This window comes from Barbatula barbatula, assembly GCF_947034865.1.
Source record: "Barbatula barbatula genome assembly, chromosome: 18".
Lineage (NCBI taxonomy): Eukaryota > Metazoa > Chordata > Actinopteri > Cypriniformes > Nemacheilidae > Barbatula > Barbatula barbatula.
Window position 1 is genome coordinate 7,637,600 of NC_136781.1, and position 15,641 is coordinate 7,653,240.

Genomic DNA, 15,641 nt, shown 5'->3' on the forward strand with positions numbered 1-15,641 from the left:
GGCCAGCGTTAGAGCATTTTGGGCCAGCTGACAGAACTGTCACATTTCTGCTCGGGCCTGTGCCACTTAAGCATAATGTAAACACGACAGTGTGTAATGTATTGAGCGTTGCTGTGCTGATGTAAATATGTCACCCAGGATTCATTAGCTAGCTGGCTTACATAGATGAAGTACATGGAAAATGACAAGGCAAAGATCTGAACTATTATTCCACATATGGACAGGTAGAACAAAATCTACATGTATACTGTTGAATGCTGATCAGACAAAATAAATGTCTGTTCCTTTGTGGAGGTTCAGTGATGAGGGAGATTCTGCAGTCACCAATCAAGGAAGAATTGAAGGGAGACGATAACTTTCTCAAGCAAATCAGGCAGAACTGATTTCAATCATGTATTTTAGGAGAGCCCAGTTCTAACATTTATAGATGAATATGTGATTATTAAATAGTTTTGCCCTTCTTGATGCAACAGGAAGATATGTCTTCACGCAAAAAAGGTTCTGTCATCATTTACTCACCCTGTTGTTATTTCAAACCGGTATGACTTTCTTTCTTCTGCACAACACAAAAGATATAAGAAAATGTCGGTAACCGAACAATATGTGAATTGCAAAAACAAAACCAATGAGACATTTCTCAAAATTGCTTTTCATAGTGTGTCTTCCACAAAAGAAAGAAAGGCGTGCACGGTACATATAATAAATAAATATATAAGCTGTCACCTACAGAGAACATAATGCACAGTAAAAATCACTGTATGTGTGAAATAAGCTAAGCAGATCTGTATGCATTCAGATGACCATGAGAAGATGATTCTGGTGTAAGATCAGAGCTCAAACAGCAGAGAACAGCAGGGTGTAGAGCAGTGTGCTCCTGTGTGTGAAGGCAGGGTGGGACAAGATAGAGCGTGCAGTGCACCAGTGCTCCTACGTTCTGCTGTGCAACTTCATCGGCCTAAAAAAGTCGCTTTGATGGGGAGACAGGAATAAAGTGGAGAAGAAAAAATATTATTCTTAAGAGACAAGAATGTACTTTGCAGACAGGAAGAAGAAATATTGAGAGAGTGAGAGACAAAACCAAGACAGAAAGCCCTAAGGTTAGCTTTGAGCAGTGCACAGGGCGGGGAAGTAAATCAAGAACTTAAGAATGGAGAGCCACCAGGAATTACAGAGCAAAAGAGATGGTGTCTAACAGGGACTCTGGTTTAAAATGAGCCGTGCTGCTGTGTTAAAGAAGAAATTGAATCTTGTTCTTTTTTTCTGTCTGACACGAACAGAAAGATCTCTAAAAGATCATTACCAAGAGCTGAATTATTCATTCATAACCCCTTCAGAACAGTAACCAGGTAGGATATACGATATTAGATTAAAAAAAGACACGTAAGGCCAGATAAACTGTTTACAAAAAAGAATGCCAAATATGAAATTCTGTCATAATTTATTCACCACCATTTCGTTCAAAACCCGTGTTACTATTTCTTCTGTGGAACACAAAAGATGATATTTTGAAAAATGCCTCTGTAGTTTTGTCTCCATACAATGGAAGTCAATGAGCGGTCAATGTGGTCTGGTTCCCAACTTTCTTCAAAATACCTTCTTTACCTCTTTAAGCTAGAGTGGATGCAACAGTGAAAAGATATTTTAAAATACATTTCACAGTAATAAGTTAATACTTATGAGTCGCATAAATATGTTGGGAGCAACGGGTTTAAATGACCAGCTGTGGCACCCTGTCTGTGGAAAAGAAGTGTCTGTCATAATTAGCGGGTGTGACATTGTTCCATTCTTTATTCTTATAGAGCTGACAATGTCTTGCAGTGGTATTTCCTGTAATGAACCAAATCAAAACTGCTTATGTGTCATTCTAAATGAGGCTAAAAGCATGTACAAAGAACTCTGTCTCTCTTCAAAGCATGCGGTTTGAGTCATCAACCTTCACAAAGATACTGCTGGATGCACTATTCAATGACCGCATCATTCACATCACAGTGCTGAAATTGTTATATTAGATTAGCAAACCAATTAGGTAACTAACAAAGCAAATAAACCTCAAGGGCTTCAGCCAAACAGTTCCAAATGGAATTAAAGACAAATTGGTTTATTGACAGGAGAAATTACACCACTGCCAGGATAGGCCCGCCCTGACACAGACGCTCAGAGCCAGACATTTCACGTGAAAACAACACACAGGATTATTGCATTTACTGATGGTCTTCATTTCCAAATCTCTTCAAAATGAATGCGAGTTAAGTAACCAGATATTTACATTTCCTAAAATCTCTCTCAGCATAGTGGGAAGCACTTAACTCTTAATCACTCAAAGCCGTAATAAGAATCTATTCGGCGACGTCGGAACGGCTGTGCAAGACTACGCCACCGTGCCCTGCTTAGCCGCCTCCCCCATTTAGACTCTTAACCTTTCCTGTCGGCTATACTGAGGAGCATATGGGCCCCTTGTGCTTCATTATAGCTTCTTCATCAACCCTCAGAACGGCTCTGCACCATTCTAATGAAACTCACGTCTATTCATAGGAGTGGAAATGACTAGATTTACACATAGCAGAAGGATTAGAAAAGGCTCTTTGGCCATTAAACAGTGTTATTTCATTCTTTGCGAAAGCTCTAATTACAGTCTGCGGGGCCAATGGTGTCCAGTCTTCTGGGTTGAGCCATGTAACATTATTTCATCTAATTCCATCCATAAAAAGCTTCAAAGCTCATGGCTTAGAAGGTAGGCCACCGGAGAAAACCTATAAAAGATTTGTCCAACACCATAAAGCAGTGTGATTTAGGTGTGGGGTAAGGTACAATCTTGGATAAATAGCCCAAGGTCATACCTGAGCTAACATCTTTAGACCAGAGGTGAGAATGTCTTCACATGGCGAAACAAAGTCGTTCAATTAACCAGGCTTAATGCGTTTAACAAGAATTCTGTTTGATTAAAAGTGATGACAGCCTACGGGAAGGAAAAAATAAAAGGATAAACTTCGAGATCAAAATAAAGCACTTCATCTAGGGCTGGAACAAACATACGGCTAAACTGAATTACAGGGCATAATGGCTAACTCTCTCAAACTGTCAATAATAATGCCATCACAAACATACCAGAAAATGTAGTCAATGCTGTGAATTATTAAAGCTGTGCTTTAAGCGTAAAAAGAATGAATAGGTAGAGTGGGTTGAATTCCTGATGAAAATCACTTTTGTTTTCATTTAACAAGAACACTCTTTGCCGCCTGAACACTTTATTTAATGAAAGTACAGCTAGAGGAGTGGGCATTAAATTGCAAACCTTTCTGTTAAACACCACTGTAGCCATCATCAAGGATAACTCCATTTACTCCTTAATATTTTAAGATCCTTTATAGAAAAACTCTCCGCTGTATAAGCGAGGATGTCAACCAGTGCAACTATTTTGTTCCAACACTTCTGTAAGTGTATTCATTCAAATATGCATTAATGTTCGATTGTACCCATGACTTAACCGTACATGTAATCGGACTTAGGACCTTGTGAAATTATTAGTTAAACGCTATCGTGAAGCAGGTTGATATAAAAGTTATATCGCCCATGTTTGACAACTGATGTGGAAAGGCTTACCCTTGCTGGCACTGTCTATATGTTCAAGCTCATCTGGGAACTTGAGGATCTCAGGATATTTCTCTTCACACTTCTCAGCCAAAAAGTGCAGAAGAGTCATATTCTGTTCTGTTGACTTTGTGTCACGAAGCTGAGAAGAAAAAAAAAGAGAAATCACAGTAAGTCATGGGATGCATTGAGAATGCGGAATTGATGAAAGTGTAAATGAACACGTAGTGTTTTCATTCAACTAAAGAAAAAATAAAAGGAGTTACATGTTGGTTTAGCAACTAAATGTAGAATTATCACCGCTTTTTCTTATATATTCTATCTATTCCGATAAGATGACGACTATGATGTGTAGGTGCGAAACTCACAGCCTAATGCCATTGCACTGCTTTCTATGCACTGAAAGCGTTTTAATATTTCAGCAAAATGAAGGGATGTCAAACCCGCCAAGCAACATGTGTTCGGTTGAACCTACAGAGGATCGCATCATATATTTATGTGTCAACACAGCACTTGAAGGTATTCGCACAGGAATCTGACAAATAGGTGTGTCAATAAAGTTGAAATTGGCTGGAGCAGAGTGCACGGAGGCATATTTTCCCCTGTTTACTTATTTACCACGTTTAATTTGAAAAGGAGCTTTCCCCCAAACCACAACCGTTCTTTGTACAAGATTAAGGTGACATGGAAGAAATGAAATATTTAGATCAATACACAGCTCTCCCTTTCGCTGCGGGCTGGTGCAGCGTACGCAATAAAACGCCTGCATTTCAACTTAACACCAATCCATAACAAAGATCAGATAAACTGGTCCTGTTACCCTACTTGCATTAATCACATAAAGCAGCACAACAAAGCGTGAGCCACATCCCATAAAAAACATACAGAACGAGCTCTAAGTTTAGACCACCTGTCCTCAAGCAACCAAATCCCACGTTAAAAAAAGAAAACGCATATGGAAGTTGGACGGATGTCATGCAACACCCCCGCTTTAATTCAGTAAGGGATAAGTTCCCTTGGTGACGCAAATCTATTGCTATGAATACTGCAGATATAATAAACTAAACATTCACAGAGCCACATCTCCCTCTCTCTCCACTCCATTTGCAGAGCCATGGCTGCAGGCCCACATTAAGAAGTGCACTGGGGCTGGGTGACCTCTCCACCCTCTCAGACTCAAACAGATTGTTTGCTGTCAAGCCCAGACTCCAGGACGGCTGCTTTCAGAGCGAAGATGGCCGTTGAGTCCCGCAGCAGAGCCGAGGAAGGCAGAATGAATCCTCAAGCTGGACTGCACAGCAGATGTGATATTAACCTTTACACAAACTGATGGCAAACTCACGACAGCTGGCACACTTCCCCGCTACACATAATGTCTCCCATAGATTTTCTCTTCCAAAATGTCTCGGTGGATACAGAGGTGAGGAATTGGTTTGTGTCTAGAAAAAAAAGTGGCAGGTAAAATGACGAATTAATAAATGGATGCGGATGTTGCCTTTTCTCTCTTCATAAATTCTGATGAGCGCATTTTCTCTTAAAGGTACAAAATTTCTGTCATGAATTATTCAACCTCAAGTTGTTCCAAACCTGTATAAATGTCTTTGTTCTGCTGAACACAAAGAAAGATATTTAGAAAAATGTCAGCAACTCACGTTTCTGGGACATAATTGACTACCATAGTAGACAAAAAATCTAAATGTTTGTCAAAGGTGCCCCCTAAATCCTTCAAAATATCTCATTTCGTACTACGGTAGTCAATGGTGCCTCAGAAATCTCAGTTGCTAACATTCATCCAAATATATTTCTTTGTGCCCAACAAACACAGACATTCATACAGGTTTGGAACAAAAGTAATTCGTGGCAGAATTTTCATCTTTAAACAAATGAGCATCGGACCAAAATGAAATATAACGGTAAACAGAAAACAAATATCATTTATTACTGTAACATCAATCACACGGGCGATTATCTTCATTCTAACCTTCAAAAACCACCACCCCAAAAATACCAATGCCAGCAATCTTAAAGTAATGTAAAACACGGTCCCTTTTTTAGCTCTACTTTTACACCTCTCAAGCTGACAACCCTGACAGGAGTCAGCACCGGCAAGCCGCAGCCTAGTAAGTGGACGCTTACTTTTCATATAATAGCAGGCAAAGATGAGATAAACCTCGCCCGCCGAATGGATGACAGGAGTCTCTCTCCCCTGCCAAATTCCATTACGGCCCGTCCCGCGTACACGCTCGTCCTTCCTAATGATCTAGGATTACATAAATGATATGCACACCGACCGATTCATTTATCATTTCAAGATGCAAACAAAGGCGATATATTAATCTAAGCACATCGTGACATATAATTACCTATTCAAAGGGGTCTCTGAGATCAATAAAGCTTTTAGCCCTGCGAGGCCTTTGTATCCTTTCAAAGTGAGAAAGCCTTCCTGAGATTATAAAGCAATTGTTCCCAGGTAGGATGAATTGCTGCGAGCTCAAACTGGAGGAGTCAAAATTGATTAGTCCATTAGGAAAGCATAATTCAGTCTCTTGCTTTACAGCCCGTTTAGTGGTATTTATCTATTTATCAGAGAGCGCGATTGCACACTTTTCCGAGCCCGATAGGCCAGACCAGAGGAACCCTAGCACACCGTCCGGCAAAAAGTCTGTGAATTATTATCGGAATTTCCCGCCGAATGTTTTCATTTGAAAATGCCACTGTGTTCCAGCATCCATTAGATAAATCGCTTCCAATTTCTCCCTGAGAGATTGGCAATAAATGAGAGCAGACACAGAGACATGCTACAGCTGAAATCTCCAATATAATACAACGCACACAGCACCTTATAAAGTACCGCCGCTAAAAATGAGGAAGGGGAAACAAATGAAAAAGCATAACAGCATCATATCCTAAACGCCGGTTTATTTTCTTCTGGAATGACCCTTTTCTTCCACGCAGCTGGCTGTCTGAAATCAATATTGGTTTACAAGGATTGGAACAAAAACAGAACCGGAGAAAACAAAAGTAAATATAAGCAAATAAACACAGAGGTCTTTCATTTCACTTTAACCTAGACAGAACCCGCACCTGGCTCCCACGCTGTTCAAAAGGAACGTTTGCTGTTGCTGGGGAAGCTGTTGTTTGGTGCACATTAGTAACACTCCTCTGACCACCCATGTGTGCACGTGTGAGAAAAAAAAATATGGGGTTGAATTTAAAGTCACTGCCTCTGAAATTGATCTCCAGTTTGATCTCCCGCTGTATGCGAATTAAAAACGCACGCCAGAGTTAATGCGGAAGCAATCGCGAATGCTCCAGTGCCCATATCAAAACAGGGGCACTCGCTCCTGTACCGCAGACACTGCAGCCGAATCCTAATGTTGTTTTCTTTATTTAAACAGAATTAAGTTTTGCACCCGCTCAGCCACGGGGTGTTTACCAATCAGCCAGCACTGAGCCGCTAACGTGCAGAACAGCGACGGGGCAGGCGGGGAGATAATGCACTGCCATCCGACGCTGTCGACCTCGGCACACGTACTGCATGCCTGCCTCCTCTGATTTCCACAGCTATCACAAGAAACACAAGCCTCGCACAGTTAATTTCTTTTAAGACGGAAAAAACATGTTCAAACTTAAAAGTAGAAATGCTTTTCTTCAACTTATACGCATGAAACTAACTTTGCTCTTTTGAGTCTTTAAAATGTCTCCAGAAATAGAACTCGTTTGTACGTTGATTCTTCTTTAAACTGCATCCGTTGTGATGTCGGGTAATGAAGTTTAATTTAACGTGACACTTCTGGACTACGAAATCAACAAAAGTCAAATAACGGTTTGTTTGTAACCAACGTGAATTGTTTAGTTTAGTTTTTATTTTTATTTGTTCCATTTAAGCGAGCGAGCAGGAGGAGAAAAAGATGAACAGTATCATTCAAATAACACCTAATTAAAAACCATCTGCACAAAATCGCTTTGGTTTTCCTCTTTTAACACCACACATCTGAAGTTTTAACACATTTAAAAGAGGCTCGAATGACACTGTCAGCATGCATTGCGATGGCAAGAATATATGAAGAGTTTGCTTCCAAAATGAGAATTACGTTGGAACCGCAGTTGGTTTGTTTTGATATGAGCCCAGAATACAGCTAACTAACACAATACAACACACAAAAAAGGCGTTATCTCATTACTTAGTAACTTTGTATTAGCACCTAATGTACTTTATGACATACCGCTTATTGCTCACCGAACTCTTTGTAAGTGGCTTTGGATAAAAGCGTCTGCTAAATGTAAATGTAATCTCATTTTGGAACCAAACTCTTCATATATAACCGTCTTTGATAAAATGGCTCTCTCAAACGCTCACAAAAAGAGACGATCAACTAGATTTAACACCAAAACTCGTGACCCCTAAAAAAAACTGAAAAACTCCCCTTGTAATGCAGAAGAAAATGTAGGTTCATCTGAACACATCTCATCAACAAACAAAGCTTTTAAATGCTAATATCTTCAACCGTGAAAGGAAATGAAATATAAAGTTCCAGCATTTCATCAGCATCTCTGAACAAATTGTTCGTGGAGTTGTATTAGTTATTTATAACTCGGGTCATTAGACTGTATTACTGTATTACCTCAACTCTCTGGTGTTCGTTGCTCCAATATAATAAAAGCTGTTTTGCACCTTGAAACTGTGTGGAATATGACAGTCCTCTAGTGATGCTGAAAGATTTAAGTGGCAGTTATTATTGCCAGACTTTTGCTGCTAATCAGTCTAATTGGCAGTGAAGGGAATAGCAAATGAGGGCGAATATGTAATGACTGTCGCAAAATACCAGATCGCTATAACAGACACAGACATGTGAGGAACATTACTTTGGTCTCATTTCAATGGATATGAACATTATTAGCAAGGTCCATCATGAGATGCCGAATAATGTCCTGAAGATTACCAGCATTAATGCATAAAACACGTTTAAAGATTTGAATAATTATTGGACCTCTCTTTTTCTCTCTTTCTCTAATGTGATGTTATAGACATCCTTTTTGCTATAGTCAATGACGAATCTGCTTCTTCATTTCTAGCTAATCTTGCCATAGTTCAGAGTCCATTATTAACCGCTGTCACTTTAGTTATCACATGGAAGCGTGACAAAAAACACGGGAGGAAATGACAGGCCCATGTTAAATCCATCTCTTGTGAGTTATCACAGATAGGAGGATTGTTAAAGAGAAAAGAAAGGTGACGTTAAGGAGAGAAAGTGTGTGTGTGTGGGTGCTTGCACACCAATGCACCGGGAACTTGTTCCGTAATCATTCCCCACTGTGCATGCACTGCTGCTGGAGACCCACGCTGAGAGAGCTAATTAGCACGGCCCTCCACACTCTGTCCGTTCCCACTAACACACCCCGCAGCCAAGTCGGACCACCCCCCCAAACGCCTTAACACGTGTGCGTATACCACTCGCTCACACTTTCATTAGATGGGGATCAATCATCTGTTCACATTGGGTAATCACAATTTAATTTCATGCATTTCACATTTTAATTTGTTTATTATTATGCCCCAAACTGTCATTACAGAAAGCCGCTGCTGTGCAGGTTGGTTTTAATCTGCAAAGTGAGATTGGCACAATGCAGAGAGATGAAAGAGAAACTATCTGATTAAATTTATAGAAAATGAGTGTCTTCTCACACCTTTTGTGCTGTATTTCAACACTGCAGGACAGAGACTATAATTAACTATATAGAATAAAAAATCTGAAAATAATAAAGTGTATTCATATGTATTGGTATTCATTAAATCCTATGCAAAGTATTATGCATATAATGTTTTTAGGGGTCAAATCTAGAGGTCCGGGAAAATGAACAAATCATTTGTTATATATAACAGAAGCGAGTTTACCCTTATTGACAACAGAAACAAAGATTTGGCAGATACGAAGCCGAGCGGTTCTTAAAATGACAACAGAGGACCAAGCATTATGAATATATGTCACTACTGAGAGAGACTTCTATAAACTGAAGCAGTCATTCACAGGCACGTAACATCAAATAATGTCAGCCTGCCAGCTAATCTTGTTTCAAATTGAATAATCTAATTTATTTTAAGTTATGATGTTCCACTAATTTTCCAGTCAAGGCATTTTCATTTTGTTACATTCATGCCTCTACAAAATGTACAGATGAGATCTCTTTAATATCTCAATTACTTCTCTTAATCCGCCATGGGAGGAAATACAGAGCAAAAGGAAATGAGTGATATTTCGCAACAAAAATGTAATTCACAATTTCCTTGCCCTCGTGTCATTTTCAACCAGTCTGACTTTCATTCTTCTGCAGAACACAAAAGTAGATATTTGAAAGAACACTGGGAACCAAACAAAACTGGACCCCATTGACTTCCACGGTGTGGACAAAAAAAAACACTCTCAAATTATATTGTTTTGTGTTCCACAGCAGAAAGAGTCACATACAGATTTCAAATGCCACGAGGGTGAATAAATGATGACAGATTTGTTTGTGTGTGTACTATTCCTTCATGTCTCATGCATCCGAGACATTTCCACTGAGAAAAAGACCCAGAAATCTTACTAGAGCTTCAGAAGCGATCTCACCCTGGTCAGAAACTAAACAAAACAAGTCAAGAATGCATCAAACTGTTTTTATTTCAAACTAAACTATTTCTTATTCAAACTCCACACATCACCAATTACGTCTGGTATATCTGTAAGCTGGCTCTGAAACTCATCTGAGGCCAATTTTTTTCAGTTCTTTTCAAATGTGTCACAGTTTTCTGCCCATGCTGTAACAACGGCGATCTATGGATTTACACACCGGTCTATCAATCAGGTTCTACAAAAGAAATGGTAGATCCATATGGACATAAGCTGGTGTCAGTCTGGCTCTATTGAATCACACGATCTCATGCAAGAGTAAGATCAGTCTCAGGTGTTGTTAACATTAACCAGTTGTCGTACGAAAACGATGTTTTAAAACGAAAATGATCCTTGCTACATTTATCCAAAGCGACTTGTTACATTTACATTGATCCAAAGCGACTTACAAAGAATTCAGGGAGCAATAAGCGATATGTCATACAAGCGTTAATAATGCCATTTCCACATGCGATTTAGAAAGAATCTGCGTCTACACTACAATACTGAAAACGCATGTCACATGACCATTCAGTATAACAGAGGTGTGAGAGAGGATTTATGGCAGCAGAGAACAAGCATCAGGCTCTCCTCACACTCTGCCAGCAGAGCATGTTGTGGCCCTTTTCTGCTTGGCCGCAATATCTGTTATGACTCTGGACCCGGGCCGACAATAAGAAAGCCAAGGCTAGAATGATTCGAAAATGTCATTTACAACCAATGCGCTGCACACTGTTGTCAGAAAAAGCGAGGTGAGTCAGAGGCTTCGATACCATATATTCGCAACGCATTACATTCCTAATTGTACAGAGCAGGCCTTCTGTTCCGATCCTACCTTGCGTATTCAGCCAACATTTCTAAAGAATCTCTTCATGGAGATACCATCACCGCTGATGTGCGAAACTGGCCCTTTTCCATTGAGGTACAATGTCAGTGTATCTGTAGGTACCATACTGTAAAAGCAAAGATAAAGAGCAAGCATGACAGAGAAATAAAGAAAGATGGCCTGCCTAGTTAGTACACTTGAACGTAATCCCCATCCTCCCATTTCACATTCATAGAAGTATGTTGAGCGGTACCACAGAATAACAATCAACCTCCGCCGAGACATCCGAAAGATATAAATCCTCAAGAACAATTAGCTAATAACAGACATGAGAGGCAAGGGGGACCAAGAAATCTCAGACCACCTAAAGGACTGTCATCTCTGATTGCTCAATTACACATTTTGCCAAAGGACCTTCAGTTTACAGGCATTGATTGCGCATAGATCTTCATAGCAGTCATTTGTGCTTTCTTTCTATCGGGGGAAACTATGGGAAAGTCACACTTCGCCACACAGCAGCTGAGGGGCATGGCAGTAGAAAAAGATACTGCGATGCTGCCAGCGACTGGCGTATTTTGTCTACCAATGGCAGAGAGCCTAGACGGGAACAGTGGCCAATAGACAAATCTAAAGGCTTGGAGTGTGCCACGAAGCAAGTTTGCTTAGTAAGAATGACAAGTGAAAATCAGAGCCTCGGGCAACACCTCTGGCAGGAGGTAGTTTTAGGGTGGGGCTAGCGGTATCTTAGGGAGTCTGTTTGTCCGTTAGAGCATCATCCGTGCCCGTTCTGTGAGAAGACAACCAGTGCTGGGAGAATCTTTAACTAGCTGAGAAACCTTGAGGAGACATTATAAACATATAGGAGCCAACTTACAGACTGATATAAGCATTAAAATATATCTGTAGTTTTAAATCACATGGTGATGTCATCTGAATACATCCGACCCGTCTTAAGTAAAAATCACTGGAAAAACGGCTTAAAATCAAGGTTTGCCCTTCGACTCTTCAACAACACATCTGCTGAATACAGTCATGCTTAAACAACTCAGAAAGTATAGAGATAATCCAGATTTAATGAACATTATCTGTAATTTAACACTTTTTCATGCTTGTAGCTTTGAAAGGGGCTTTGCTCTGGAGTAAGCCTTTCCCCACACGCTTGATTTCATTTGAAGTTGCCATAATCTTTGTGTGCATTCCTCCGAGTCTACCTTTTCTGAAAGATGTCAAAATCGTCTCCACAGAAGTAACTTTTTTTTAAAGTGTATGACAGAAAGTCAAGAATCCACAACAGAAGGTTACCCTCTACGCTCACACATACTTCTGTAAGATTAAAGTTAACTGAAGCTTAAAAGCGGCTCAGGGCCTTGTGTGTCTCAGAGAGATGCTGGCCAATGCTTCGAGATCTCCATAGATCTAACTTCCCTCAGACATAACAGACATAAAATGGCCCAGGTCTGTATACAATCTTAAAGGTCTGGTGTATAATTTTTTGGAGGATCTATTGACATAAATGAAATATGTCTTCAAAGGTGTGTAAAGACCTTACACAATGAAGCGTTATGTTCTTATTACCTTAGAATGAGCTATTTCTATGTAGATACACCCTACCGTAGCCCTGAATAGACAAACTGCTCAACAGAGCACGTTGTGTGAATATGTTATCTCAAAGAAGCCAACAGGATGTGATCTTAGTCCGCCGTAGTGCTTCGAAAGGAAAGAGGGGGAGTGAGCCCCCATTGACTACCATAGTAAGAAAATATACAAGGGGAGTCAAAAGTGCCCCAGAACTGTTCGCTGTCCTACTGTCTTTGAAATGTCTTCTTTTGTGTTCAACAGAACAAAAAAAATATCAAGTAATTCTTCCTACTATGGGAGTCAATGGGGAAGATCTGTTTGGTCATAAGCATTCAAAAAATGACAGAGCAGTGTTTTTTATGTAGGGTAAGAAAAGTAAGCTTAGCTTTCCAGAAGCACATCACAAACTGCTAACCTCACTGGTGTTGGTGATTATGGCTGGCTGTTTCTTTGATAACACCAGAGATTTAAAGAAAAGCAGAAGGCCTTCAACACAGCATTTGTTTTTAAATCAAAATAGGCTAGTGCCGGTCTGAGTTAACAAGCATGTTAACCTGTAAAAAGCTCAAATATGCAAATCCACAGCTGGTACGTAAAGTGAGTGAAAGAGTGATGGTGCACCGGTCAGCCTATAACCGGCCCTTGCTGATGAGCTCATTAGTAAGCTGAGGTCCACCACAGGGGGCCTTTTACTTGACTGAACTGAGTGAGAATGTGACCGTTTCCCTTTGTCCATCAATAACAGCCCAATCAGTACTTGAGGAGAGGAGAGAGAGAGAGAGAAAGAGAGAGAGAGAAAGAGAATATCCTGTCCACTCTTACGAAGTTTTATATTTTAATGCTTACTGATTTACTGCATAAATACATTCTTATAATGTCTCTGTGCTTTGGCATTGTGGCATGGGGCTGTCAAATCGCTAAATTACAATGAATCGGTTCCAAAATAAATGGTTACATTTATATGTAAATATTAATACACAAACATGCATGTATATATTTTATAAATACAATATATATGTATCCATTATGTGAATTATATTTAAATATATATTTTTGTACATTTTGGTCAAATGTGGAATCGATGAATCATGATTATTTGATTGGACAGCCCGAAAATAAAGCATTTAGTCATTTAGCAGACGCTTTTATCCAAAGCCTTTTTAATTTAATTAATTGAATCTTGGAAGAAAGAGGTATATTTTAGCATCTATAGGCACGTCACACAATTCAATGCATTTTGCATCACAATTGAATTACTTTCAACGACTTTTCCATACGTAAAAATCTAAATTTTATAATTCCCAGATTGTCAGAACAAAAAAAACTTGCTGCTTTATGGTTCTAACATGCGCAGACAGAGCACAGCACACAAAGTCTATAGAGATGTCCACCCTGTCGACACCTGAGGACAAAGCCTTGTGTGTTATCCCGCTACTGTGAGACCCAAGGACAGGCTTTAAACAGAGGTCAGAGAAAATACCGCTGAACGACAGGCTGTGATGGTCGCTGGATCCTCTCTCCTAAAGCTGGCCACGCTCAGGGCAGGGTCACCCGTCAAAGGTGTCCTCCCTCTAGGCCACAACACCATCCAGTGCAAACACATGAAACAGAAAAACACTGTCACCTAATTTCCATGTCACCTACAAACCTGCCACACTGAAACATCTCAGTGAGAAATCTCAAAGTGTGACCTTCATTCAAGCAAAGTACATTGGCAACATATAAGGACAGTATTCACAAAAGACTAGCGTGTAGGCAAAAATACACAGAAATGAATGAGCTGAGGAACTTTCTCATATTAAAATGTGTATGCGTGCACTGTTTTTCTCAAATGAAAACTCCAACTTCATTTTTAATCAAGTTTCTTCCTTTAAATCAAATTTGCATGGGCACTTTTGCAGATAAGGAGATGTTCATCAAGGACTCGGATGTTTACGAGCCGGACGCGAGGTGGGACCAATGTGTTTTAGAGAGTGATGTAAAAAGCAAAAATTGATTAAAGATCACACTATAAAAGTGTAAATGAAATTGCCTCAGCATTTTAAATTACTTTTCCAGCTTAACTGTAATTCAGTGCCTTCAGAAACAGGTTCATCAGCTTGTGAAGTAAACAATAAAAAAAGGAGAAGGGAAAAACAACCATCCCGCAACTGGAACCAGCTTAAACCCCTGCAGTTGGGACACCTGTGTCCCAGCAGCATCTGGGACACCTCGGCGAACATGACAAGGCCAGCAAAGAGATGTAACTAAGAGTGACGGTGTAGTTCTGGCTGCCTGGAAATACCAGCGGGGAGGTGGCTGTCTTTCGTAGCAAGACCAAATGGCTTCGCCATCCAAATCAGCTTATATAACGCACACCCAGATGTCCGTTTTACATACGCATAACAACAGCAGTTACAGCTTTCATACATATTCTGGTAACGGTAACGGCACTCTCGGTTGGCAGGCCAACCTGCCAGCTCTATAAATAACCAGTGATATCCAAACTCATAACTTTAGAGTAAATGTTATTCTCCAGAATACTGCGATTCGCACGTTGTAGCTGGAAGTGTAGAGTTGTCACATTTGTTCCCATAACTGTCACTGCTCGCTAAACTCAAAACAAATATAGCACCAAATGCCCATATCAATTTCACCCTCACTTACAAAACAGCCTACCAATACACAAGATACTATTTTACTATTTAGTTGTTCAGCTGACATTCATACAAAGCGACTCGCAGTACACTCCTCAAAAGTACGATTCACCGGCATTACCAGTGTGCTGTACGCAAATCTTCCTTTTTGCATAACCGCTAAGTTAGACATGTCAGCAAAGCTGAACACGAGCCAGAGGGAGGCAGAGTTGTTTCTGATTGGCTAAAAAGAGAGAGGGTCACTCCCTGACTGTTGCCGTTTACAGAACCTAGTTCTGTCAGGACAGGTTTCTCATGCCCTTATTTGAGTGACACCTGTCAGTAGGAGGATCATTTATGTATGACATATGGTAAAACTTGTTTTAA

At 40.1% G+C, this 15,641-nt stretch overlaps 1 protein-coding gene across 10 annotated transcripts in view; it reads right to left on the reverse strand.

Moving 5' to 3' along the window:
- diaph2 (diaphanous-related formin 2) overlaps positions 1-15,641 on the reverse strand; it is a 364,217-nt gene that overhangs the window by 128,782 nt on the left and 219,794 nt on the right. For all 10 annotated transcript variants that reach the window (XM_079480319.1, XM_079480327.1, XM_079480323.1 and 7 more), the window contains one exon: positions 3,601-3,730. In XM_079480319.1, coding sequence (XP_079336445.1) covers positions 3,601-3,730 — 130 coding nt within the window. The remainder of the gene's footprint in view (positions 1-3,600; positions 3,731-15,641) is intronic.